The 27397-nt window shown below is 37.8% G+C and overlaps 1 protein-coding gene across 4 annotated transcripts in view; it reads left to right on the top strand.

Moving 5' to 3' along the window:
* The window catches only part of Baz1a (bromodomain adjacent to zinc finger domain 1A), a 96481-nt gene extending 70404 nt beyond the window's left edge, over positions 1–26077 (top strand). For all 4 annotated transcript variants that reach the window (XM_087197102.1, XM_004867571.4, XM_087197104.1 and 1 more), the window contains 13 exons: positions 592–757; positions 1479–1592; positions 4599–4723; positions 7461–8057; positions 10925–11088; positions 11766–11920; positions 12620–12768; positions 17838–18085; positions 18175–18398; positions 19715–20184; positions 22904–23046; positions 24382–24469; positions 25101–26077. In XM_087197102.1, coding sequence (XP_087053228.1) covers positions 592–757; positions 1479–1592; positions 4599–4723; positions 7461–8057; positions 10925–11088; positions 11766–11920; positions 12620–12768; positions 17838–18085; positions 18175–18398; positions 19715–20184; positions 22904–23046; positions 24382–24469; positions 25101–25297 — 2840 coding nt within the window. In that variant the 3' untranslated portion in view covers positions 25298–26077. The remainder of the gene's footprint in view (positions 1–591; positions 758–1478; positions 1593–4598; positions 4724–7460; positions 8058–10924; positions 11089–11765; positions 11921–12619; positions 12769–17837; positions 18086–18174; positions 18399–19714; positions 20185–22903; positions 23047–24381; positions 24470–25100) is intronic.
* Positions 26078–27397: the final 1320 nt, after the last annotated feature.

Genomic DNA, 27397 nt, shown 5'->3' with positions numbered 1-27397 from the left:
ACAGTATATGAGCGAGGTTAAAGTGAAATTATTTTTTACCTGCTTTTCAAATGAGAAATTTTAGGTCTGTGGATATAGTTCAATGGTACAGTAGTTGCCAGCATGTGCAGGCCCCTAGGTTCAATCCCCAGCACCACAAAAAATAATAAGAAATAAAAGAAATTTTAATGTACAAATATAACTTAATGAACTTCAAAGAATATATATCAAATGTAGAATACCCTAATTTCTAACATTCATAATCGTCTTTATGGCAGTGTTTTTATGCTGTCTCTTCAGAGTAGCAGTTTGCCTGTTGCCATTTTTTAAATTCATTTGATTATGACATAAACTTCATCAGTAAACTTAAAAATTAAAATTGAAAAATAATTCTTAATTAGAAAGTATTAGTATTTGAAAGGCCTTTTATATCACATAGCTGTTAAATTGAATTCAAAGTTGCTTTGAAAAGCTGCCCTTGGTGTGCTTGACCATGAAACACTCCTTATTCTTTATTAGGCATTTTCACATTGAGCCACAAGTTTTAAAATTTCCAACACAATTCCTTTTTTCTCACTGATAATACAGAAGTTGTTTACCTGTTTTTGACAGGAGAAAAAATGAAGATACTTCATGCTCTCTGTGGGAAGCTACTGACCCTAGTTTCTACTAGGGATTTCATTGAAGATTATGTTGATATATTACGACAGGCCAAGCAGGAGTTCCGGGAGTTAAAAGCAGAACAACATCGAAAAGAGAGGGAGGAAGCAGCTGCTAGGTAAGACATAATTACAGTGAGTCATCTTATTGAAAGCTGTTTATTTCTCTGTATATAAAAACTATATTTCAATGAAATTAATATGAGAAAATGGAAAAATGCAAACAAAGTCTTTGTAAATAGGGAGGGATGGAGGGGTTGAAGGGAGGGCAGGGGAAGGGTGAAAAATAAGAACCAAGTGAGATTATGTAAAGGTGCAAATTTCCAATGATGAATGTCATCATATTGTGTACCTAAAATGTACCAGTGATTTGAATGAATAATTGATAATGCAAAATAGGAAGAAAACCTCCAAAGGGGTAGGGGAAGTGGGAGGGGCAGGGGAAAGGAAAGAAGGGAAAGGAAAAATTATGAGAACTGGAAAAAATGGAAACAAAGTCTTTGTAAATAGTGAAGGGTGGAGGGGTGAAGGGAGGGCTGGGAATGGGGAAAAAATAAGAAACAAGGTGCATCATGTAAAGGTACAAGTTCCCAATGAGAAATGTAAATGTATTGTATACCTAAAATGTACCAATAGAAGAATAGAAAAAAAAAACAAAACTATTTTCACATTGTGATATAATGTGGCATTGGCTTCACAAAGAAGTTATGAATGGATTACTGTATTTTAGTTTTGTAGTAATATTCGTAGCAGTTCCCATAATTCGATGATTAAAGGCAAGATGCTAAGGTGTAGTGTCTTTCCATCAGTTAGAGCATAATATTTTATTTTGACTTTCAGAATTCGTAAAAGGAAGGAAGAAAAACTTAAAGAACAAGGACAAAAAATGAAAGAGAAACAAGAAAAACTAAAGGAGGATGAACAAAGAAATTCAACTGCAGATATATCTATAGGGTATGATTTAAATTGCACTGCTCATCTGGTTTCATTTATCCATCATAACATACATATAGAATAAAAATCATGGGGCCAGGGATTTAGCTCACTGGTTCCGGCACCTGCCTCGCAAGCATGAGGTCCTGAGTTGGATCCCCTTTACCCCCCCACCCCCCCAAAAAATCAGATGCCTTGAAATTTAGAATGTTTTTAAAGTTTTAGAAAAGTAGCTTTGAAATTTTTAGAAAAGTAGTTTTCTGTAAGTACAGAATGTATTAACAAGCCTATGAGATGTATGTATACACAGTCATCAAGTATATGTATTAATTTTGTTTTAGGCTAATTTTAGGGAATCTAGAACTCCTGTTTCATAGAGTTAATATTGCAATGTTAATTTCCCAGAAAGCTTTCAATAAGTTTTTATTTATTAATTTTTTTGACAGGTTTTCACTATGCAGTTCAGGCTGGCCTTGAACTCGCCTGCCTCAGCCTCCCAAGTGCTGGGATTACAGGCGTGCATCACCATGCTCAGATTTCATTTCTTTTTTTTTTTTTTTTTTTGTACCAGAGGTGCTCAGGACCTTGAGCTTTCGAGGCAGGCGTCGGCACCACTGAGCTAAATCCTTGGCCCCTACCAACAATATTTCTTGCATAAGTACTAGTTTATTTTATTTTCCCCCTCCTGCACCACCACCATTACAAGTTTCATAGTTCTTCTGAGCTTTACAGAGGTGGAATAAGATTGGAAGTTTGGTAGATGGTATAGGGAGAGAATGGCAGCACTTTAAGTGTTAGCAACTGCACGAGTATTTCATTGCTTTTCACAATATTTAGGGTATAGCTTAGCTATGAAAACAAGTAGGAATTTTTTCATATTGTAAATGGCAAACCATATTCAAATTTAACAAATCCTTTTTAAAACAAAAGAGAAAAAAAAAGGAGTTCTGAAAAATATGAGTATTCCAAAGCAAGAATACTGGTGTTTTATTATACCTACACATGAAACTGCATTTTAAATCTTAAGATCATATGTCACAACTTGCAACAGCTATATTTAAAGCCAATCACAGATACCTTAAGAAATTAAATTTGGATACTTAAGGAAAGTTAATAGAATGACGCATAAAGCACCAGCAACCAAAGAAAAAAATAGACAATTGGATTACATCAAAATTAACTTCTGTGCTTCAGAGGACACCATCAAGAAAGTGAAAGGGCAACACAATAGGAGAAAACATTTGCAAATTATATATTTGATAAGGTACTTCACAATATATAAAGAATATATTTAAAGAGTTCTCACAATTCAGCAATAAAAAAGACAAGCCAATTTAAAAGCGGTGTAGGATTTTTTTTTTTTTTTTTTTGGTGCCAGGGCTTGAACTCGGGACCTTGCACTTGCAAGGCAGGCAGTGGCATAGGATTTGAACAGACATTTCTCCGAAGAATAATAAGTGCATGAAAAGCTGTCCAACATCATTAGCCATCAGGGAAATAATGCACATTAAAGCCACAGTACTGGTTTGCCCCATTCAGATGGCATTAATCAAATTGTTGGACATCAGGTATTGATAAGGATGTGGTAAAATTAGAATTCTCTTACATCCTTATGGAAATTGTAAAATGGTGCAGTTTGGCAATTAGAAAACAGTTTGGCAATTCCTCAGAAAGAAAAATAAATTAGTGGTTACCAAGAGCAGTATGGAAGAGAAAATGAAAAGTGACTATAAACAAGTATGGGATTTTTCTTTTGGAATGATGAAAATGTTCTGACATTAGTGATAATGATTTATAGTCTTGTGAATATACTAAAAACCAGTATAATTATACACTTTAAAATGGTGGTTTTATGGTATATAAATTATCTCAACTAGATTGACTGCTTTCCCAGTATTTTCTGTGAATCTCCTTCCCACTCTGAGCCACCATCACCTCCTAGCCAACCACATGCACTCTCCTGGTCTCCCATCTTGCTGAGACAAAATACCCAACACCCAAAGTTAAAGGAGGAAAGGTTCATTTAGTTCAGTTTGTAGAAGTTTTGATCCATATTTGGCTGGCTCCAAGGCAGGGTGGCATATGGCAGAGGGGCAGCAGTACATGGCCGCAGAAACAGCAAAAGCAACAAGGGACCTAAAATGTCTTTCTGCCCCCTTTTATCTTATCCATACTACTGGGATTAGGGTGCTGCCAAACCAATCAGTGGACTGATTTAGTAATCACACACCCTTAATCCCAGCATCGCACACTCTAGATTCAGCACCTCTGAAAAAGCCCAGTGACCACCTGAGGCTTTTCGGGGACATCTAGACACAAATCAGGGTCTTGCAGTGCAGCCCAGGAACTCGAAGTCCTCCTACCTCTGTCTCCCAAGGGCTAGGATTATAGGTGTGCACCACTGTGCCTAGTTTTCCTACATCTACTTTCTAACCCAAATAACTTTCCACAGAGCACCCAAAGTGCTTTCTAATCTATTATTTCCCTTTTTTAAATCTTAAGGTTTTTTCCCATTGATTTTTGGATAACATACTCCAAGGCCAAACGTGATCTAACCCTATCTTTTTTCTTCCTCCTTATTTTGGATTGCTACTTTTTCATTTACACTTTCCTTAAAATTGTAAGCAGCTTCTTTCTCCATTCAGCTCCATGCCTTTGCACATGCTCTTCCTCTGCAAAACAGACAGGCTTCCGGTTTGCTGCTGCCTGCTACTGTCCCATCTCCCTTGGGTTGCAGTTTAAATGTCCCTTCTTCAAGCCATCCTTTCTTGATCCTGGAGTTTTGGTTCTCTTTGAAATGCTTTCTAGCACCTTGAACTCCTCCTGCTTCAGTGCTGCCTGTTACATAACCTTTACGATGGTTTGTGAAATTATCTATAGTTTTCTTTGCAAGATTGTAAACTCGTGTCATATGGTCCACTACTTGTGCCTGAGCATAATGTCTGGTACTTTGTAAGCAAGCAGTAGTATTTCATGAATACAATCATATATTCACTAATAAACATCATCTTTGTTTGTATCCTAAAGTGAGGAAGAAAGGGAAGATTTTGATACTAGCACTGAGAGCAAAGAAATAGAGCAAAAGGAACTTGATCAAGATACGGTCACCGAAGATGAAGATGACCTAGGATCACATAAAAGAAGCAGAAGGGGTAATAATGAGATTTCTTAAGGGCATGCTTGTGTATTTATTTTTAATTGATAAGGTACTTTATTAATATATTAGATTAATTTTATTTGTGGTCCCAGGAGGTGTGTGTTTTAAAATGCCACTTCATAGTTCATGATGAGTTGTAAAATTGGTGACATTTTGTTTAAAAAAAGGTGTCATGAAGTCATTAATGTATTTATGATTAAGTCTTCATTCACATGTCATTTATTCTGTAGGGAAGAGAGGTAATATTCCTATATCTTTAACAGGTCAGTTTTTTATAACTTTACGTTCTCAACCTTCACTTGGCAAGTTTTGCTGAGTTGTTTTTTTTTAATTGAGGTATTAGGGCCTTTGTACTGCGCCAAAGCCTTTGCACTGACCTACATCCTAGCTCTGTTTATTTGTTTGAGCTTGTTAAATTATCCAGGCTGGTCTCAAATTTGCAGTTCTCCTGCCTTGGCCTCCTAGAGTGCTAGGATTAAAAGCACTTACTACCACACCCATCCAAGTTTTTGCATAAAGCCAAACCAAAATTTAAATTCTATAATATTATTGATTTATTCAACATCACTGAATGCCTCCTTTGTTAAAGATATGAAGATCAGTAATGTTCATATTGGTGTTACATTGCTTAGAATGGAAATCTCAAACCACCTTAAAATAATTTCATAAATTACTGGACCAAAGGGAATGTACTTTTATAAAGCTGTTGGTACAAATTACCTCTGAAAATCCTTTTTTTTTTTGGTACCAGAGATCGAACTCAGGACCTTCCGCTTGCGAGCCAGGCGGCGGCACCACTGAAATCCCCAGCCCTCCTCTGAAGACCTTTAACCATCCCCACTTCATAACAAAGGGATTCCTTAAATTAATTCTGTGCCTATAATTTGGATGGGATCTTCTATGAGTAGAAAATTGCCCATATCATGGAGGCCATATTCTCTGATTACAATGAAGTCAGTTTTAAAACCTGAAACAAACTTTACTTGATTAGAGTTTTAAAACTTAATTCTAAGTAATGAGTCAAAGGATAAAGCTTGATGGCAACTAGAAAAGAGTTGAAACTAATCTTTACTGCATACCAACACTTACTGGGTTTGATCCCTCTACTTAGAGAAAAATTTTTAGCTTTTAGTGTATATTAGGAAAGAAACACTTTGAACTAGGTGTTCATTTAAGAAGACAGAAGGAAAAAAAATAGTACAACCTTTCTGACTAGAAGTACTTTTAGTACTATAGTACTAAAGAAGAGTAGGAATTAGTAGAAAATAAAAGTCTAAAAGAGAACAAAACCAGAAGGTATTCTTTAGAAAAAGATACAAACTAGACAAATACTTGTTCAGATTGATTTTTAAAAATAAAGGAGAGGGCCGGGGATTTAGCTCAGTGGATCTGCTGCCTACCCCACAAGCACAAGGTCCCAAGTTCAATGCCTGGTACCAAATGAAAATAAAAAGTAAAATAAAGGAGGGTCACAGTAAATGAAATTAGGACTAAAAAGTAGAGCAGCATAACTAGAGATAGATTACAAACTTAACAAAGAGGAGGGCAGACTTTATAGCACACAGTGATAGAGCACTTGCCTAACCATGTAGAAGACCCTGGTTCAACCACCAAAAAAAAAAAAAAAGGCAGTATAGAACATATGGTTTTCTGGCAATGAACTTGAAAATGTAGGCAAAAATGAACAAAATCCTACAAAAGCACAATTAATCAAATAATTTTAAAATGTGAATAGTCTAAAAACATTAAAGTTTAGAATTTTTTAATCAGTACTAAAAATCCTCCACAAAGAAACCATCAGTCCTAGAGAGTGTTATAGGTAAATTCTGCTAAGTTTTAAAGAAGCAGATAATTTCAGTTTTCACAAACTCGAGCAAAAGACATAGACATTGTCCAACTATTAACAGTGACAGAAACAACAGAGAAGTTTCATTGTCCTATGTATTGTAAAAGTCCGGACATATAATCAGGGATCTAGGCTCTTTTCATCTTGTTGGTACTACCATACTTTGGGTTTTGCTTCTGTCCTCATGTTCCAAAATGACTTTTCACCGTGTTTCTATTCTAGTTAGTTGGAAGAGGGAAAAAAGAAAGTGAAGCACAACCCAGTGGTTACATGTATTTCTTTTTTTTTTTTTTTTAGTACCAGGGATCAAACTCGGGTCCTTGCGCTTGTGCAACAGGCGGCAAAACCATTGAGCTAAATCCCTGGCCCTCGTTACATGTATTTCTGCTCCCATCTTTTTGGGGCAGAAGTTCCTCATATAGTCATGCCTGCTGTAGGAAGTGTTAACCCTCTTTTGGATTGTATGGTGCCCAGCTAAATATTAGTGGTTCTGTTACCTTAAAGCAGTGATTAGAAAATGACAGTTCATGGGCCAAGTGTCACCTGCCCTTTGTTCTGTTTTGTTGAGACAGGGTCTCAGTGTCCTTGAACTCACTATGTAGCCCAGGCTGGACTTGAACTCATGGTGATCCTCCTGCCTCAGCCTCCCAAGGACTGAGATTACAGGCATGTGCCAGCACACTTTGCCCCATTTTTGTGTAACTTATAAGCGAAAAATTATTAAGGCCGGATGTGGTGAATTTGTAGTTGCATGGGGAAATGTGCCTTCAATGTAGGAATTTGGAGTAGAGGGAGCATAATTCAGTCTATAACATAATTTGGGATAGCTTTGTATCTCATTTTTCTAATGAAAATTTAAAATATAATGATAAATGTTCAACTACAGGCAAAAAAGGACAAGATGGATTTAAAGAATTGACGAGGCCAGTAGAGATCAACTGTGTAATGCAAGAGCCTCTTACTGCTGATGAGGAAGAAGCTTTCAAACGGGAGCAGCAACGAAAAGAGAAAGAGCTCTTAGAAAAAATCCAGAGCGCCATAGCATGTACCAATATCTTTCCCTTGGGCCGTGACCGCATGTATAGGCGCTACTGGATTTTCCCTTCTATTCCTGGATTGTTTATTGAAGAGGATTATTCTGGGCTCACTGAAGACATGCTGTTGCCTCGACATTCATCATTTCAGAATAATGTGCAGTTTCAAGATCCTCAGGTATCTACTAAAACTGGAGAGTCTTTGATGTCTGAATCTACCTCCAATAAGGACCAAAGTCCATGTGACAGTTCTGTACAGCTGCCAAAACCAGTGCATAAGCCAAATCGGTGGTGCTTTTACAGTTCTTGTGAACAGCTAGACCAGCTTATTGAAGCTCTTAATTCTAGAGGATATAGAGAAAGTGCCTTAAAAGAAACCTTGTTGCAAGAGAAAAGCAGAATATGTGCACAGCTAGCCCGTTTTTCTCAAGAGAAATTTCATTTTTCAGGTAAATTTTCTTTTTTTTTTTAAGGTAAATTTTCAGTGAAACCTGTGTTCTTTTCTTTCTTCCTATACTCTCTGGTCATTCAGGATTAAACATTTTTCATGCTATTAGAAATACATTCCAAATATTTTCTTTCATTTTGACCATGCTGTCAGTTTTGCGAGGCAGTTTGGGCTTGTAATTCTTCATAGAAACAAGGTTCTTAAGCCAGGTGCAGGAGCACACACCAGTAGTCCCTGCTATTCAAGCAGCTGAGACAGGAGGATCACTTGAACTCAGGGGATAGAAGCTAGCCTGGGCAACATGGTGGGGAAATGGGAAGGAGGAAAAGGGGTTCTCTAAATTCCACTAGGTTCTGTTTGAATTATGTAGAACCATCTTTGGTGTGATTTGAATACATACTCTTCCTGATCTTCTCAGTTCTTGGTCAGTCGGCAAAATGCTCACTGCTCTAAGGCTGTCATCAGTTTTGGAGATGGTGTAGTGACTAAAGTTACTAAGGGTTTTGGCAAGAGTCTAGGGATAGAGTTCACTAAGGATGTCTTTGAAGGTTGGCTACAAGGGCGGATCAGGCAGCAGCATTTCCTACTTGATGGCTGGCCCATTGATTACAGATAAAGCAGAAAGGCATTTTTAGATGTAAGGTTTCATATTGGTCAGTGAGATTCTTTCTGTAGAGAACTGTTTAAGTTTAGGGACATGTTACCATGCCTACTTTAGATCTTCTTAAAATTAAAATGAATAGAAGATCACCACCACCACCCACCCACCACCACCCCAAAGTCCTAGGGATTACATCCCCAGCCCAGCCCTTTCCTCTTTTGTTTTGTTTTTTGAGACAGGGTATTGCTGTATAGTTCAGGCTGGGCTTGAACTCTGAGAGCTCCTCCTGCCTCAGCCTCTGGAGTGCTGGGATCACAGCTGTGCGCTACTGCACTCAGCTCTTGTTTTTTTTATTGAGTTTTTTTGCTACCAGGGATCAAACTCGGGACCTTGCCCTTTCAAGGCAGGTGGCGGAACCACTGAGCTAAATCCCCGCCCCACCTGTTTTTTATTTTAAAACACACTCTTGCTAAATTTCTGAATTGTCCAATCTGAGCTCGAATTTATGATCCTTCTGCCTCAGACTCTCAGTGCTGGGGTATTACAGGCACATGTCACTACACCTGGCTAGATCACAATACTTTACATACTTTACATTCTTTAATATGTCATGTAACTAGCCCATTTAAGATACACAGTTTTGGGCTGGGGATTAACTCAGTGGTTCTGGCACCTGGCTCAAAAGTGCAAGGTCCCAAGTTTGATCCCAGTACCCAAAAATTAATTAATTAATTAATTAAATATACAATTTTGGGCTGGGGATTAACTCAGTGGTTCCGGTGCCTGCCTCACAAGTGCAAGGTCCCAAGTTTGATCTCTGGTACCAAAAAAAATAATAATAATAAAATAAAATATACAATTTAGGGCCAGGGATGTAGCTCAGCAGCAACAGCGCCTGCCTGGCAAGCATGAGGCCCTGAATTCAATTCCTGTACACATATACACTAAAATACACAATTTAGTGGCTTTTATTATATTCACAAATATATACAAGTATTACCTCAGTCAGTTATATATATTTTCTTTTTTTTTTTGTACCAGGGATTGAACTCAGGTCCTTGTGCTTGGGCAGCAGGCGGCGAAACTACTGAGCTAAATCCCTGGCCCACCACAGTCAATTTTAGAACTTTTGTTTACCTCAGAATGAAACTTGCACCCTTTAGCTACCACTCCCCTATATTTCTATCCCTGTCCTCTGGCAACCCATCCCTAACCCTAGGCAACCACAGATCATTTTTTTTTTTTTGGTACCGGGAATTGAATTCAGGACCTTGCACTTTCGAGGCAGGTGGCAGCACCACTGAGCTAAATCCCTGGGCCCCATAGATCTTTGACTATAAAAACCTCCAGTCCTTGACATTTGCTATGAATGGGATCATATAATACTGTATGTGGTCTTTTGTGATTGACATCTTTCCACTTAGCATAATGTTTCCAAGGTTTGTCTAGGGTCTAGCATGTATCAGAACTTCATTCCTTTTTATGGCTGAATAATATTCCATTGTATGTATTCATTCATTAGTTGAGAGACGTTTGATTTGTTTCTACCTTTTGGCTGGTTTTTTTTTTTTTGGTTCTGGGGATCAAACTTGGGGCCTTGTGCTTGCGAGGCAGGCAACAGTGCCACTGAGCTAAATCCCTGGCCCCCTTTTGGCTGTTTTGATAAATGCTGCTATAGTATTCACATACAGGTTTTTATATTGACATAGCTTTTTATTTGTTTTAAGTATATACCTAGGAGTGGAATTACTGGGTCATATAACACTAACACATATAACCTTTGAGAAACCTCTAGATTGTTTCCCATGGTGGCTGCAATATTTTATTTTCTCATCACAGTATATGAGGGTTCCAATTTCTCCATTTCTTTGCCAACACTTAAAATTATCTGACTTTTTTTTTATAACCCATCCTACAGCAGATGAAGTGGTCCCTCACTGTGGGTTTGACTTGTCTTTCTCTAATGGCTAATGATGGTGAATATCTTTTCATGTGCTTATTGGCTATTTATATGTCTTCCTTAAATGTCTATTTAAATCCTTTGCCTACTTTTTAATTGGCTTATTTGAGTTTTATAGAATTATAATAGTTCTTTAAATATTCTGGCTATAAGACCCTTATCTAAGATATGATTTGCAAATATTATTTTTGACACTTGAATTTACAAATTGCTTTTATATCCATTATCTCAAAATCATAACAGTAACATGGAGTGATTGTATTTTTATTAATAAAATTATAATAAAGGTATTCAATTATAATTTCAGGTAAACCTCAAACTGATAGCAAACCCATATGTACTCGGGGAAGAAACTCCAGTGCATATGACCCATCTCAGATGTCAGCAGAGAGGCAGCTTGAACTGAGGCTGAGAGATTTCCTTTTGGATATTGAAGACAGAATCTATCAAGGAACTTTGGGAGCAATTAAGGTCTGCATCTGCTCATATTTTTAGGTTAGCTAATTTGTGTGGCCAAGAATTTAGGTAACATTTAATTATTTGTGCAAGATGTGTGTTTTGAATAAACATCAGGAAAGAATATATTTTTTATGAAAACTTAAATTTATTTCCCTGCATCAAAAAGTTTACATATGGACTTACATCTTCCTTTAATATACAGTTTGACTATCTGCTTTCTTAAGTGGAACTTAATGAAAATAATGTATCTTGATATTTTTAGTATTTTTGGAGATCTGTTTTGTGATATTTTCATCAGATGTTGAAATGTGATCTTTTCTTCTTCCTTGGCCAGCTCCTGCCTGCTTTGCTGAGTCTGGTTTGTTTGTGGGTGTCTGTATTACCTTTTTAAAATCTGTTAGCAATTCTTACTTGATATACAATTTCTGTTTGTGTCTTGCCATCTTCTGTTACTTTTTTGCTACTACCAAGACACCAGTCTTAAAATTGTTTATGATTATTTTAGACAAGATATTAAAGCTTTTATCTGTTAATGCTGTAAATTCCAATTTGGCCACTTAGTGGCCTTATTTTTAGATCCCATTTTTATTCTGTCTGTTCTGTCTGTTTTATATGTACATTAAACTTCATACCTCTTGGGAGCAACATACTCCATTTTTCAGGATTAGTAAATTTGGGTTTTATTACAGGTTACAGACCGCCATGTGTGGAGATCAGCCTTAGAAAATGGGCGGTATGAGCTACTAAGTGAGGAGAACAAGGAAAATGGAATAATTAAAACTGTGAATGAAGATGTAGAAGAGATGGAAATTGATGAACAAGCAAAGGTCATTGTGAAAGACAGGTACAAAATATATTTTTCCAAATAACCATCAACTTTTCCTTGCCACTTTAAAGAGAGTTTTTAGTAAATATGTTTGGGTTTTTTTATATCTTTTAAAAGCTTAACATTTCTAAACATTGATCGTTTTCTAAATCTTGGGATCTTTGTTACTCCACTTTGTACTAATGCCCTAAAAGTGGGAAGGCATGACACTGGAAGAAGAGGTCATCTATGAAGGCCTTCAGTGAATGGGTTTGTACTTTTAAATGATTGTTTTAGCTCCATTGTGGAGATTTCTTGCAGAGGGAGCAAGACTGGAGGCTAATGAGTGGTAGAGAGAGATAAACTGCCCAAGATACATAGGCTTTAAGATCTGTCATCATCATCTATGTAAAATTTTTCCCAAAGCTTTCCTTCTTCTACCTAAATGAATCTCCCTTCCCTACTAGCATATAACAGCTTCTTGAGATTAAAGAAAGTCCCTTCCCTACTAGCATATAACAGCTTCTTGAGATTAAAGAAAGTCTTTTACACAGGTGTAAGTAAGCATTTGAAGGAATGAGTAGGTTCAAGTTTCACTATAGTATTTTTTTTTTTTGCTTAAATTCTTTTATTGGTACATTTTAGGTTTACAATACATTTGCATTTATCATTGGGTGCTGGTACCTGTATCACCATAGTATTTTTAAGTGCTATGAACTCTTCATTGTTTTAATGTAGACTTTTGGGGATAAAAACAGAACCTCCAAGTACTGTCTCAACTAATGCAAGTACACCACAGTCAGTGAGTAATGTGGTTCACTACCTGGCAACAGCACTCTTTCAGATAGAACAGGGCATTGAGCGGCGTTTTCTCAAAGCTCCACTTGGTAAGTATCTGTAATTGATTTTGAAATTGACCTTTAATAGAACTTTATTGGCTGACATGAAATTATGACTAATACGAAAAACAGATTGTTTTCATTTTAAAGGATGAATTCTTTCAGGTGAGATTTATTTTTTAACTAATGCCTAAATACTGTTTTTTTAATTTACTCATTTTAGTGAATGTTCTTTAACTATTTCAGTCTCATCTTTTGTGAAGCATTTAATCCAAAGAAAAATGACTAAGCCAAACACAGTAGCGCATGCCTGAAATCCTAGCTCTCTGTGAGGCTCAGACAAAAGGATATAACTTCGCAGCCAGCCTGGGCAATTTAGTGACAGGAGACCTTGCCTCAAAAATAAAAAATAAAATAGGTGTGGAATAGTAGCCTAGTATGAAGGACCTAGGTTCAGTCCCCAGTACTGAAAGGTGATTGGGGGAGAAGCCAGACCTTGAAGACTAAAATTACACAGAAATAGCTTTTCCTAGTGACTTAAACCTCTACCATTTGGGATATGGTTTAGGTCAGGCGTGGCACCAAATGCCTGTAATCCCAGCACTCTGGAGATTGAGGCAAGAGAGTCACCTTGAGTTCAAGGGAAGCCTGAACTATATAGCCAGGTCCTGTCTCAAAAAATAAAAATATAGTTTAGTAACAGCACAGTATAAGAAGTAGTAAATCAGAATTACCAAGTGTCAAGGAGTGACACAGATGGGGAAATGCTCCATAATTTATAATTTGTGTCATTTCATTTTTGTTTTTGTTTGGTACTGGGGATTGAACTCAGAACCTTGTGCTTTCGAGGCAGGCAGCAGCACCACTGAGTTAAATTCCTGGCCTTTCACTACTTTTGAGTTAAAAAATATTCGAAGTGCCAGGGATTTACCTCAGCAGTGCTGCCGCCTGCCTCGCAGGCACAAGGTCCTGAGTTCAATCCGCGCCCCCCCCCCAAAAAAATATTTACACTGACTTCCAAAGTTACAAACATTTTTCATAATTTGTCGTTTCTTCTCCTCTTCCACACTGACCTCCACGACCTTATTTTTTGCCATTACCAATAAGCGTGTTCTCTGATTTATCTGGAAGGATTTCTTCATGACCTTTGAACTAGCAATTTCCTTGAAGGTCCCATTGAGGCCAAAGCTTTTTGTGAAGTGTTATACAAAAATGAAGATAAATAGCACAAAATAAAAAGGTGGCAACAAACCAAATACATTTAAATGGATTGTACTCTCCAGACTAGATTAGAAATATAATATTCTACCATCTACAAAAGGCACACATAGGGGCTAGAGAGTAGCTTAGTGGTAGAGTGCTTACCTAGCATGTGTGGAGTCCTGGGTTCAATCTCTAGTACCACACACACACAAAAAAAGACACACCTACAACAAAAGGTTATTGTCTTAGTTACTTTTCTCATTGCTGAGACAAAATACCTGACACCCAAAGTTAAAGGAAGAAAGATTTTTCTAGCTCACAGTTTGTAGGGGTTTCAGTCCATAATCAGCTGACTTCAAGGCAAGGTGGCATCACAGAGGAGAAACAGTTCATGGTAGGCAGAAGGAACTAGGGGAAAACCACAGCTCTTTCTGTCCCTTGTATTTATCCAGGCTACTTAGGGCGGGTAGCACTCACATCCTTACTCCTAGTGCCTTTGATCCTAGCATTGCACCATGAATCAATCTTAGTGTTACACACTCTAGATCCAGCCACCTCTGAAAAAGCCCCACCTATGACTGCATGAGGCTTTGGGGGGGACATCTAGACACAAGCCATAATAGTTATAGAAAGATAAAAGTGGAAAAATACTATCTGAATTACATTTTAAATATCTTTACACTTATCCCCACTTCACACTAGCCATGGTAGCACTCACCTGTAATCCCAGCACTTGGGAGACTGAGGCAGGAGGATTGCCACAAGTTCAAGGCTGTACTGGGCTACCTAGTAAGTTCAAGACCAGCCTGAATTACAGGGCAAAACCCTGTCTCAAAAAAAAAAATACCACTTCACTGTATTTCTCTTTATCTTTGAAGAGCCATTTGACCAATCCATTGAGTTTTTCCTTCTCCCATTGAATTATTAACTACTTTTAAAATTTCCAATTTTTTTTTTTCTGGGATTTCTTTTTCCTGCTTTTTTGAGACAGGGTCTTGCTGAGTACTGCAGGCTGACCTCAAATCTTCAAACCTGCAATCCTCCTGCCTCAGCCTCTTATATACTGGGATTATATAGATATGTGCTAACATGCCTGGCTTTTATTTTTTTTAAACCTGTGCTGAACATCAAACCTAGGGCCTCATGCATGCTAGGCAAGCACTCTACCACTGAGCTACACCCCTAACTCCTGGTTTTTGGGGGGTTTTTGTTTTTTTGGGTGGAGGGGGTTTGGTGGATTTTTTTTTTTCTTTGGTTTTTTGAGGCAGGGTCTCCCTTTGTAGTTCAAGCTGGCCCTGAACTCACTATGTAGACCAGGCTGGCCTTGAACTTGAGGTGGTCCTCCTGCCTCAGCCTCCCGAGTGCTGGGATTACAGGCATGCACCACCATGCCTGGCTTCCTGATTTTTTTTTTAATTTAAGTTACTCATATTTTTAAGCTCTTCTTAAAACATTAAACATAGTTTTTTCCTATTCTGTGTCTATTTCTAACATCTGAAGTCTTTATGAACCTGGTTGTGCTAGTTCTCACAGTGTTTTGTTTCTACAAGTGCATTGTGGGGGCTGGGATCAAGTGAAGGGCCCCACACATGCTAGGCAAGCCCCCTTGTGGGTTAAGAGTCCTTCCTCAGAAGTAGACCTGTGGAAATGTTTTCAGAGCAAATTTACAAAGGTCTGTATTGGTTTCTCACATTCACATGAGCACTTTCACAGCAGCCTGAACCACTTTTAAATCTTAGCCTGTTTCTTTCAGGTTTTTGAACCTGTTCAAGCCTTTGCTTGTAGTTTCAGATTCTCAGGCCAGGTTTAATTCCCCTTTGTACCCAACACCAAGCCCAAATGAGTACATTTCCTTTCCTTGTGAGTGTGGTACCCTTTTCCACCCCGATTCCTGAAGGCGTTACCTTTTATCATCCTCACTTTTTAGAGAGATATTTATTACCTTGGATGGACTTGGTCCCATGTCCCATATAGGTCACCCCATAGTCACATGAAAGCTCAAGGCATTTGGCAGGTGTATTGCTTTATTTTTTTTTAATTTTTTTGGTGTATTGCTTTATAGTTGTAACTCGTTGTCAGTATTTTCACCTTCACAGCTATACTAAAAAATTTTGAAGATAGGGACCATAGAAAAAACTTGTTTCATATCTCCTAAACTGCTGCACATAAAGGGAACAGTACAGTGGAGTAATAATGATAGCAGTAATTGTATTTACTAGCCAGGCTTGGTAGCAACTCCTATAATCCCAGCACTTGGGGAAGCTGAGCCAGAAGGATTCAAAGTTCAAGCCCAGCCTGGGCAGCTTAGCAAGACCCTGTCTTAAAATAAAAACTAAAAAAGGGCTGGGATATAGCTCAGTGTAAAGGCCCTGGGTTCAACCCCCTGTACGGTCATCAAAAAGTAAATAAAAGCAATTACTCTATGACAGGCACTTTACATGCATCATGTGTGTCATTTAATGTATCCAACACCCTCAGAGGTAGAGGTACTATCCATGTATTGCTATTGAGGAACCTTATATGCAGAAGGGTTGAGTAACTTCTCAAGCTCATATAAGAGAGCTAGTACTCAACTCAAATCAAAGTAGACAGACTTCGGAACCTGCATTCGCTTAACAATTAGGCTACTACCCAAGAGGCTTTATTTGAGAAGAGTAGAATGAAATATGGCATTGCCAAACCATATATGTATATAGAGTCTTACATGCCTTGCAGAATTTTGACATAATGTAGAAGGCTTTTCATAATTAGGAATAATAATATTTAAGGGGGGAGGGATAATATTTTAGGAGCCAGAGGCACATGCCTTTAATTTCTGCACTCAAGAGGCTGAGGCAGAAAGACGGAGTTAGAGACCAGCCTGGGCTAAATAGTAAGATCCTGTCTCAACTTACCCCCAAAAAAACTGTTTTGGAGGGCCAGGGATTTAGCTCAATGGCACAGTGTCTGCCTTGCAAGCATAAGGTCCTGAGTTCAATCCCTGGTACAAAAAAAAAAAAAACTGTTTTAGGAAAATTAAGGTGGATTCAGTTTTAAATGGAAATTATATAGCAGCGTAAAATAATGGCCTGATTATAGATTGATAGTCAAATTAAGTCAAATAATTTTTTCCAAAGGAATGGTGATATTAATGACCAAAGGCTTTGAATGTTTCTAGATAAATATTAGTGCTGAAATTTCTTTAGTGAGAATATTAACATTGTTTTATTTACCTCAGTTCTGAAATATTTTCTCAGAGATTAAAGACAATTTGTATTTATACATAATTAATAAATTCAATGACACAATTACCAAAATAAAATTCACACATTATAAAATTTGCTTTTATAGCCAGGGATTTAGCTCAGTGGTTCTGGCTGCCTGCCTCGCAAGCGCAAGGTCCCAAGTTCGATCCCTGGTACAAAAAAAAAAAAATTTGCTTTTATAGTATACAACACAGTTTTCTAGTGTATTCACTGATTTGCAACCAAGCCCACTGTCTAATTTTCATCAACTCAAAAGAAACCTCATAGTATATGCTTCATATTTAAGAGAGCAGACCATCTTTTATCTGAAAAAGAAACATACTTGAATAGTAAACTTACTTGTGATCATATTTAGCCAGTTTTTAAAATTAGATCAAGATTTACTACAAAGACTAGATTGAGAACACATTGCAAAAGTTATTTTCACATTTAATAGTTGAAATTCTCAAGCATTTGATTTATGGATTTAAGTAATTCCTTATGTCACAAACAAAATGGCTCAGCAAATATTTTCTTAAACATGGTATTTTAAATCAAGCACGGTCTTTTTGTTAAGTGTTAGAAGAGAAGAACTATAAAGTCTAAGCTGTTTAAATTGCCAAGAAAATACTTCTAGGAGACGTCTAGGTTTGCCTAGAAAGCTTGAATCACCTTCTCTTTTCATTGAAGATGCCAGTGACAGTGGACGTTCTTATAAAACAGTGTTGGACCGCTGGAGAGAGTCTCTCCTTTCTTCTGCCAGCCTATCCCAAGTCTTCCTTCACTTATCCACCTTGGATCGCAGTGTGATCTGGTCTAAATCTATACTGAATGCTCGCTGCAAGATGTGCCGTAAGAAGGGGGATGCTGAAAACATGGTACTTTGCGATGGCTGTGATAGGGGGCATCATACCTACTGTGTTCGACCAAAGCTCAAGGTATTTTTTTCTCCTACTTCTCAGATTAGAATTAAGACACTGAGATCTTGAACAAAAGGTGATAATGGTCATTTATGTGATTTGTTCAGACTGTACCTGAAGGAGATTGGTTTTGTCCTGAATGTCGACCAAAGCAACGTTCTAGAAGACTCTCTCCTAGACAGAGACCATCCTTGGAAAGTGATGAAATGGGAGAGAGTCTGGAGGATGAGGAGGATGAAATCGATGATGATGATGAAGAGTGTCAAAGTGAGGAGGAAGAATATGAGGTAGAACAAGATGAAGATGACTCTCAAGAAGAGGAAGAACTCGGGTAAGTCCTCATATGCAATTGAATGAGTCTGCCAGTCTTAATTAGGGAATCTTTTGACTAGTCTCACAGAATAGTTGATGTCCATAAATTTTTAAAACTATATATAATGAAATTGCCCTTGCTTTTATGTACTATAAACATTCTAAAACATTCCCAAGGGGTATTGTTATCTTAGTAGCCCACAGAGAGAGAGTGGTAGAGGCCGGGAAGTATGCTGTATTTTGGGGTCCCTTCCTCACAACCACCCAGAAATAACTTCTGTACTAACATATAACCAAGTATTTTGCAACTTAGCAAGCTGTGTTAGCTTTCTGTCACTTCAAGGAGGAAAGATGTATTTTGGTTCATGGTTTTAGAGGTTTACCTCCATGATCTGCTGGCTCCATTGTTTCTGGCCCTGAGTTGAGGCAGAGTGGAACTGCTTGCCTTCACCTCCTGGTGGTTGGGAAGCACAAGGAGAGAGCCAAGAGCATGTGCCGTCAGGATTCTTCCTTCTGCTTTTGTTCCATCTGGGTGGACCCCTACCAGGTTAGGTGGTGCCACCCACACACAGGGTGTGTCTCTCTATCAGTCTGCCCTCCTCATGACAATCACCTGGAAACACAGCTGCTCATGGACACTCCCAGAAGCATGCTTTACTAAGTTCCTAGGTGTTTCTCAAGCTAGTCAAGTTGACAGTCAAGAGTAATCATCACACTGTGTTCCTGCTAAATGAGTATGGAACCTGGATTTTCCTGCCCTTGCAGCACTGAGACAGTCTCCCCTTATTTGACCCTTTGTTGTAGGGCTGAAATGAAGGGGTATTTAGTTCTACTAGGGGTTTTCTGTCAGCAAGCCTGACCATAGCCATACCTGAGGAAGTGCCTTTTGTTCTCTTTCTCCTTTCCCTTTTCAAACATGTGAATCCCACTGTTGTGGAATCATCTTTTTAATTAAAGAAATTAAAAGATTACATCTACTTTTGTATTTTATAATCAGAATCAGAATGGAGCAAAGAAGTTCTTGGCTTAGTATTCAGGAACCACAAGTTGAAGGCCCACTTTGGGGTCAGCCATTGGGTGGTGCTATATACCTCTATGTCAGTGGTAATGACAATTAGTAGACTCCTGTAGCAAAAAGAGACAAAACAATTGTACTTTAAGATTAGCTCATCACTCCTAGGTTTTTCAAGACTTGGCTAGGACTGTTGATTCTCCTGAGCATTTTATTACAGCTTCTCATCATTTAGGACTTGATTTCCATGATGATATCCTGCAGTCAAAAATATGTTCATCATTATTTTGTACAATAATTGTGTTTTCTAATGATATTTGTAGCCCACCAAGACGAGGAAGACCACAGGTTAGATTGCCAACTAAGACAAGAGGGAGACTTAGCTCTTCTTTCTCCAGTCGTGGCCAGCGACAAGATCCTAGAAGATACCCTTCAAGGAGTCACCAGAGTACACCTAAAACAACTGTTTCTTCTAGAACTACTGGTAGAAACCTAAGAAAGATAAGATCTGCTCCTCTTGCAGAAACTAAATCTTCAAGAATTGCCAGTCGTTCTATTCGCCACAGTCATGGCACAGAGCAAGCAGATGTATTTGTGGAACTCCTTAGTCCTCACAGAAAACGCAGAGGCAGAAGAAGTGCCAGTGATACCCCAGAGAATAGCCCTAGCTTCCCCAGCATCAGAGTTATCCCCACTAAGGCAAGTGAAGAGTCAAGATCTTTAACTGTCGCTGCAAGACTTTGTCTCCAGGGTAGTGAATCCAAGAGAAGAGGCAGGAAAAGACAATCCATGGGTATGAAATTTTAATTTAAACTCTTTCTTTAAAAAACTGAATGATCTGCTGGGCATGGTGATGCACACCAGTAATCCAAGCACTCAGGAGGCTGAGCCAGGAGGATTGCCATGAGTTCGAGGCCAGCCTGAACTACATAGTGAGGCCCTATCTCCAAAAGGAAAAAAAATCTGAATGATCTGAAAATACTTAATGCTGACATACTTTGGGTCATTTTTAAGGGCTGTACTAAGATACATAAAGTTATTAGGGAGCAGTCTGACCTCCAGCATACTATTGATTAAAGGGGCAGCTATTTGGGAAATAAAGGTAAACTGTGTCATTAGTCTTTCTACTAGTGCAGCATGGTAATGCAGTACACTTGCATATAGTGTTCTGTTTCTAATGGAGGTATCTGGTCAATATTTGAAGAGTTTCACCATAACACATTTCAGTATCTTCCACCTTTTCTTCCCTCAAACATGCATACTCATCACCTAGACAAGCTCCATTAGGCTAATGATGAGGTGCCCATGGAAGTACTGGCTCCTAGAGCAGGGTTGAAGGTAACAAGATTTTTAAGGAGTGGTCACCAGCTATCTTTTAATTGTGATTTTTGTTTATAGCCATATTTATCAGCCAGGCGTGGTGGGGCATGCCTGTAATCCCAGCACTCAGGAGGCTGAGGCAGGAGAATCTCCATGAGTTTGAGGCCAGCCTGGGTTGCATAGTGAGTTCAAGGCCAGCCCGGACTATATAGTGAGACACTGTCTCAAAAAGAAATAGATAAACAAAAAAGAATAATCTTTTACTTTATCACCAATTGCTTTTCTGCCATGCAGAGTAATTTACATAGAGTCCTGGTTTCCAGATCTGAAGTGGTTATTCTTTTTTTTAATACTATATTTTTTATTTTTTAAAATTTATTTTATCCCATTCCCCCCCAAGCCTCCTCCCCTCCCTATGTACAAAAGCTTTGTTTCCATTTTTTCTTCTAGTTTCACTTTTTTCTTGTCCCTTCCTTTCTCCCTCCCTCCTCCCTTGTTCCCTTTCCCATTTGAACACTTTCTTCCCATTTCCTAACATCCATTATACCTCTCAGTCCTTATTTCCACATTCAGTTTCTCACACCAGAGAAACTGTGGTATTTAAACATGTGTCCAATTTATTTCACTTAAGAGTATGGATGGTCTCAGGGTCCATCCATTTAGCTATAAATGTCTGAAGTTCATCCTTCTTTATGGCAGAGTAGTACTCCATTGTATAAAAAAATCTTCTTTATCTACTCATCGGTTGATGGGCATATGGGCTGTTTCCAAGATTTACCTATTATAAACTGTGCCGCTATAAACATGGGTGTGCATATATCACTGTGGTATGATGCTTTTAATTCTTTTGGGAAGATACCAAGAAGAGGAATAGCTGGGTCAAATGGAACTTCGTTTTAGTTTTTTGAGAGATCTCCACACTGATTCCCACAGTGGTTGCCCCAGTCTACACTCCCACCAACAGTGGAGAAGGGTTCCTTTTTCCCCAAAGCCCCTCCAGCGTTTGTTATTGGTTGATTTCTTGATAGCACCCATTCTTTCTGGAATGAGGTGGAATCTCAGTGTTGTTTTCATCTGCATCTCTTGAATGACTGGTGATGTTGAACATTTTTTCATATATTTATTTGCCATTTCTAATTCTTTATCTGAGGAGTATCTTTTTATTTCAAAGACCCATTTTTGCATTGGGTCTTTAAATTTGTGGGGTCTGATTTTTTTTGAGTTCTTTATATATTCTAGATAATAATCCTTTATCTGAATAGCTGGTAAAAATTTCCCCACAATGTGGGTTGTGAAATGGTTACTTTCTTAAAAATATGCTGTAAGTAACAAATGAATCATTGCTTGAGGCATCTGAACCAAATGAAAATGACAAACTCCAGCAGGAGCTTCATGTACTTAAAGCAGAACCGGTATGTGTGCTTATTTATACATGATAAAGCACAGTATAAATGTACTTTTCACACTAAAGTTTTCACCTTCATAAAAGATGAATTCAAATTATTACAAGAGAATAAAAGTTAACTCTTTCAGTCACACACAAAAAAATACGCTGTAAGAAATACTAAAGAATTGCTTTGTTTCATTTTACTGGAGTTGAAAATATTTTTAATAAAATGGAGTAAAAATCCGCAACCATTGTGTTCTAGATTTTTATTTTGTACCACACTCTTTTTATGATCTATTCCTATAAATGTTTAATTCAGTGGAAAATTTTTAAGATCAAAAAGGAAATATGACTCGGTGGCACCACACCTGCCTAGCAAACTCAAGGTCCTGAGTTCAATCCCCAGTACTGCCCCAAAAAAAGGAAATATGGGGCCGGGGATTTAGCTCAGTGGTTTCGCTGCCTGCTGTGCAAGCACAAAGACCCGAGTTCGATCCCTGGTACCAAAAAAAAAGGAGGGGGGGTATGAATATTTGGTCCAGATTTCGAAATTTCTCTGAAAATAACTTAGTTGTCATCTCAGTTTATAGAGTATCTATTTTGTATTTGAATTTAGCTTGTTATTTATATATCCACTTTAGCTTGTGTGATCAGTGTGTTCTTTTGCTTTTTATTTTTTTTTTTTGTACTGGGGATCGAACTCCGGTCCTTGTGCTTGCAGGGCAGGTAGTGGAACCACTGAGCTAAATCCCCAGCCCCTTAGTGTTTTCTTTTGATAGTGCCTAAAATGTCTGTATTTATTCAGAGTCATCTCCAATGCCGCTGAATCGAAGGAGTTCTGGCCGACAGGGCGGCGTACATGAATTGTCTGCTTTTGAGCAACTTGTTGTTGAATTAGTACGGCATGATGACAGCTGGCCTTTTTTGAAACTGGTCTCTAAAATCCAGGTAATAATATCACTGGACTTCGTGAAATGTGTTCATATATATTATCTGATTTATCCTCCTGATAACTTTGAAGCTGTCAAAACACCTGTGTTTTAAAAAGGCATACATTCTGGGAAGGTTAGTTTCTTGAATATAGTTAGCAAAGTCTCCTGAATCCCTTCTAATCCTGTCACCAATTCTTTGTAAACAATGACATGATGAAGTAATCTGTATTTTTGTTCTATGTAATGAGTATGTATAGAGTTAATACAACTATCATCAGTAGTTTTTTATGCATAATAGTGGTTCTCAAACTTCAGCATGGATCAGAACCATTAGGAGGGCTTATTAAAACAGATTCCTAGGCAGTCATGATGGTGCATGCCTATAATCCCAGCACCTTTGGGAGGCTGAGGCAGGAGGATCACAAATTCAAGCCCAACCTGTGGGCAGTTTAGCAACTTAATGACACCCTGTCTCAAATGGAAAAAAAAAAATTTTTTTTAAAGGCTGAAAATGTAACTCAGTGGAGAGGTCCTGAAAAACAGAAGGATTCCTGGGCCCCACCCCAGAGCTTGTGACTCTGTACATCTGGGTTGCTGCCTGGGCATTTCACTGCATTTCTAACACATCCCCAGATGATGGTAAGGTCCTGGCCCAGAGACTACACCTTCGGAGGCACTAATAGAAAAGGGAAGTGCTCTTAAAAAGAGCAATGATGGCCTGGCCTAACTGAAGGATATGAAATGGTGCTGTAGTTATTTATATATGTGTGGCCAAATGTGATGTGCTGTATAGGAGAGAGAACAATGCTCATTTCAGTCATAGAAGTTATAATTGTATTATAGATATGGAGAAGAAAAGAATGCCGATTTGAATATTTCAGAAGAAGTATTTGAGAGGGAAAGAATAACAGAAATTAGAATTGGGGGGAGGGGAGTTGAGACAGGGTCTCACTATGTAGCCCAGGCTGGCCTAGAACGCACAGCCATCCTCCTGTCTCAGCCTCCCAAGTACTCAAGTACTCTCAGCCTCCCAAGTATGCAGAGGGAGAGAACCATGAGCAAAACTGTAGATTTTTGCAGGCTATGTATCATGTATCAGGTGCGAATTCGCTATGATGAGTGTTATGTATGCCTAAAATGTATTAATAAATGTTTTGCTATTTTAAAAATTAACATTTTTAATGGCATCAGACTGCTACAACTCTGTAATGATTGAAAATAAATGATTTAATGGAATACTAGTGCTCAGACTAATGTTAAGTTGCTTTTTAAGTGCAAAACCTTTATATATTTAACCATTTATTTCCAATAAATTTTTTGTATAGAAAGATATATCGGAATTATTTTACAGGTGCCAGACTACTATGACATCATTAAAAAGCCCATTGCCTTAAATATAATTCGTGAAAAAGTGAATAAATGTGAATATAAATTAGCATGTAAGTAATTTATGTTTTCCTTTGAAAATTACTTTTGTTTAAAAGGGGCTGTTTTTGTTTCAAATGATATATGTTAATGTAGTTGTATAGATGGTATCCGAAGAACTCCTTAGGATGCTTATCATTGCATATGGGCAAGAAAGATAGATTAGGATGGAATGTGTTAAAGATATTTTATAGAACCCTATCTTACTAAAAGAAGTTCTTTATAATTGCATAATATGTATAATTATATAAGTGCACAGTTTCAACAAAATAATTAAAAAAAATTTTTTGGTACCAGAGATCGAACTCAGGACCTTGCACTTGCAAGGTAGGTGTGGTACCACTGAGCTAAATCCCTGGCCCATTTTAAAATATTTTATAGTTAAGCACTTTTTTTTGGTACTGGGTATCAAACTCAGGACCTTGTGCTTTTGAGGCAGGCGGTGGCACCACTGAGCTAAATCCCCAGCCCTATAGTTAAGCAGTTTTAAGCCCCAGTTCTGCTAAGTTGTTTCAGAATCATTTCTTTCTAAAGAAAATAGTGGGCTACAGCTTCTTAATAAAGTTTCCAGCTATGATACAAACAAAAATTGTATTTATAATTTATGTGCTTTCATTCTAATCTTGTTTACTTTTTCCTTCCCAGCTGAGTTTATTGCCGACATCGAATTAATGTTTTCGAACTGCTTTGAGTACAACCCTCGCAACACGAGTGAAGCAAAAGCTGGAGCCAGGCTTCAAGCGTTTTTCCATTTTCAGGCTCAAAAGCTTGGGCTCCGTGTCGCATCCAGTAACGTGGGCCATGTTAGCACACCACCAGCCGCAAAAAAGTCACGAATCTAAGTTTCATCCTTCTAAAGGATATATTTCGGGAAAAAAATTGTTCATGAAAATGGAACATTAAATCATGCTCTAAAGCAGGTGTATGTGTAAAGCAATAGCAACTGATTGACCACTTGCAGTGTGGCCTGCACTAGTCTCAATTTTAATATTAAGCACTCAGGAGAATGTAGGAAAGATTTCCTTTGCTACAGTTTTGTTCAGTATCTAATAAGTTTGATAGATGTATGGATACAGTACTGGTTTACAGAGGTTTTTGTACATTTTGAGATCATTCATGTGTGCAGATATCTTGGAAAATATTTTTTCACCCTATGATTTATTTTGTCATTAATTTTTTTAAAGTTGTGATATTAAGGGAGAAATATCTACACAGATGGGTCTTCTGTTATAGCACACTTTTAGAAAAATGTGTACATGTCTTAAGAATTTTTAATGAGCACATCTTTCAACACTACACATGAATGGATCCAATTTTATATCCCTTGAAGTGCTGTACCAGTGCTGGCTGGACATACTAAAGTCTGGGTTTATTAACTAGATATTTATTTAGCATTCAGAGTAATTTGTGAATTTGTTTTGTATTTATAAAATTTATACTTGGAAATGTTAATTTTTTAAACGTTTTACTGTTTTTTGTTTTATTTCTCTTAATTTCTTCAATGTTCAAAAATTTCACTCTCCCTTTCCCCTGACAGTTCTTTCAGTTTTACAGAACTGTTTTACAAGTTTTTATGTACAACTTTTTTAAGTGTACAAATAAAATGACATTTTTTTCAAGTATTCTTAATTTCTGGAATTCTTACAAATCAAAATTAGGGTTCTGCATGTGATATGTACAAATCATAGGAACAAATATTGTATTATACCTGAGTCTCTATAGCAGTAATTTGCATCTTTTGGGAGGGCGGATCCTTCAAGAGTAAGATAACTTTCACTAATGAGTAACATTCTGTGTATAGATTCTTACTAAATGGAAGGAAGAAAGTTTGGAAGTTAAGGAGCTGTATTAAAATCCTAGTTAAAAGCTATTATTATTTAGCTTTCTATTGGTAGGACAAAATACCTGATACATACAACTTAAAGGAGAAAACGTTTATTTTGGCTCACGGCTTCAGAGGTTTCAGTCCATGGTCTTCTGCCTCCAGGGCAGAAACATCACAGCAGACAAGTGTGGAAGAGGAAGGCTACTTAACTCATAACATCCTGGAAGTAGAGAGCAGGGGAAGAGCCAGAGGAGAAGCAGCAGCCAGAGGCCAGATATAATTCCCAGGGTCACACTCCTGTGTGCAAAAGTGTGCTTAACTAATTTACCTAGGCATCTCTTAAGCTAGTCCAGTTGACACACCTTATACCATACTTAATTTCCAAACAGAGACAATAGCAAGGTCTCAAAAGTTCTCAAAGTACAAGTCCAAAGACCTCTCTGAGACTTAAGGCAAACACTTAGCTATTAGTTCCTATAAAAATAAAAAACAGTGAGGGTTGGGGATTTAGCTCAGTGACACCACCCCTGCCTCACAAGCGCAAGGTCCTGAGTTCGATCCCTAGTACCAAAAAATAAAAAACAAGCTGGGTATGGTGGTACACACGTGTAGTCCCAGGGCTTGGGAGGCTGAGGTAGGAGGACCACCATCAGTTCAAGGCCAGCCTAGACTATATAATGAGACTGTCTCAAAAAAAAAATTTTTTTTTTGCAAAAAGACTCAAAAGTATAATCAAATCTGTAAAACATAAGGTGTTGATTTAAGCATTTGACCTGCTCCTATTAGAAATGTATTACCTATTTCCCCAATGAAGTGAAAAGTTATAATGAATTGTGATTGTCCAGAAAACAGTAAATATGCAAAATAGAAATATACCTGGTTGCCGGGTGTGATGGCGTAAGCCTATAATCTGAGCATTCAGGAGGCTGAGGCAAGAGGATCACTGTGAGTTCAAGGCCAGCCTGTACTACATAGTGAAACTCTGTCTCAAAAACAAGTATACCTGTTATGTAATTTTTCAAATTCCTTTCTTTGGCAAAATGAGATTGTGGTGTACAAATCCTGTTGTAAGCAGCTTTTTTTGCTTAGTGTGACACAGTGGTACCTCAGTTCTCGA

Source organism: Heterocephalus glaber, unplaced genomic scaffold (assembly GCF_053883595.1).
Source record: "Heterocephalus glaber isolate CG9 unplaced genomic scaffold, H.glaber_assembly_v1.0 deba00001662, whole genome shotgun sequence".
Classification (NCBI taxonomy): Eukaryota; Metazoa; Chordata; class Mammalia; order Rodentia; family Bathyergidae; genus Heterocephalus; species Heterocephalus glaber.
Note: the sequence above shows the minus strand (reverse complement) of the source record. Positions and strands in the feature narration are given on the sequence as shown.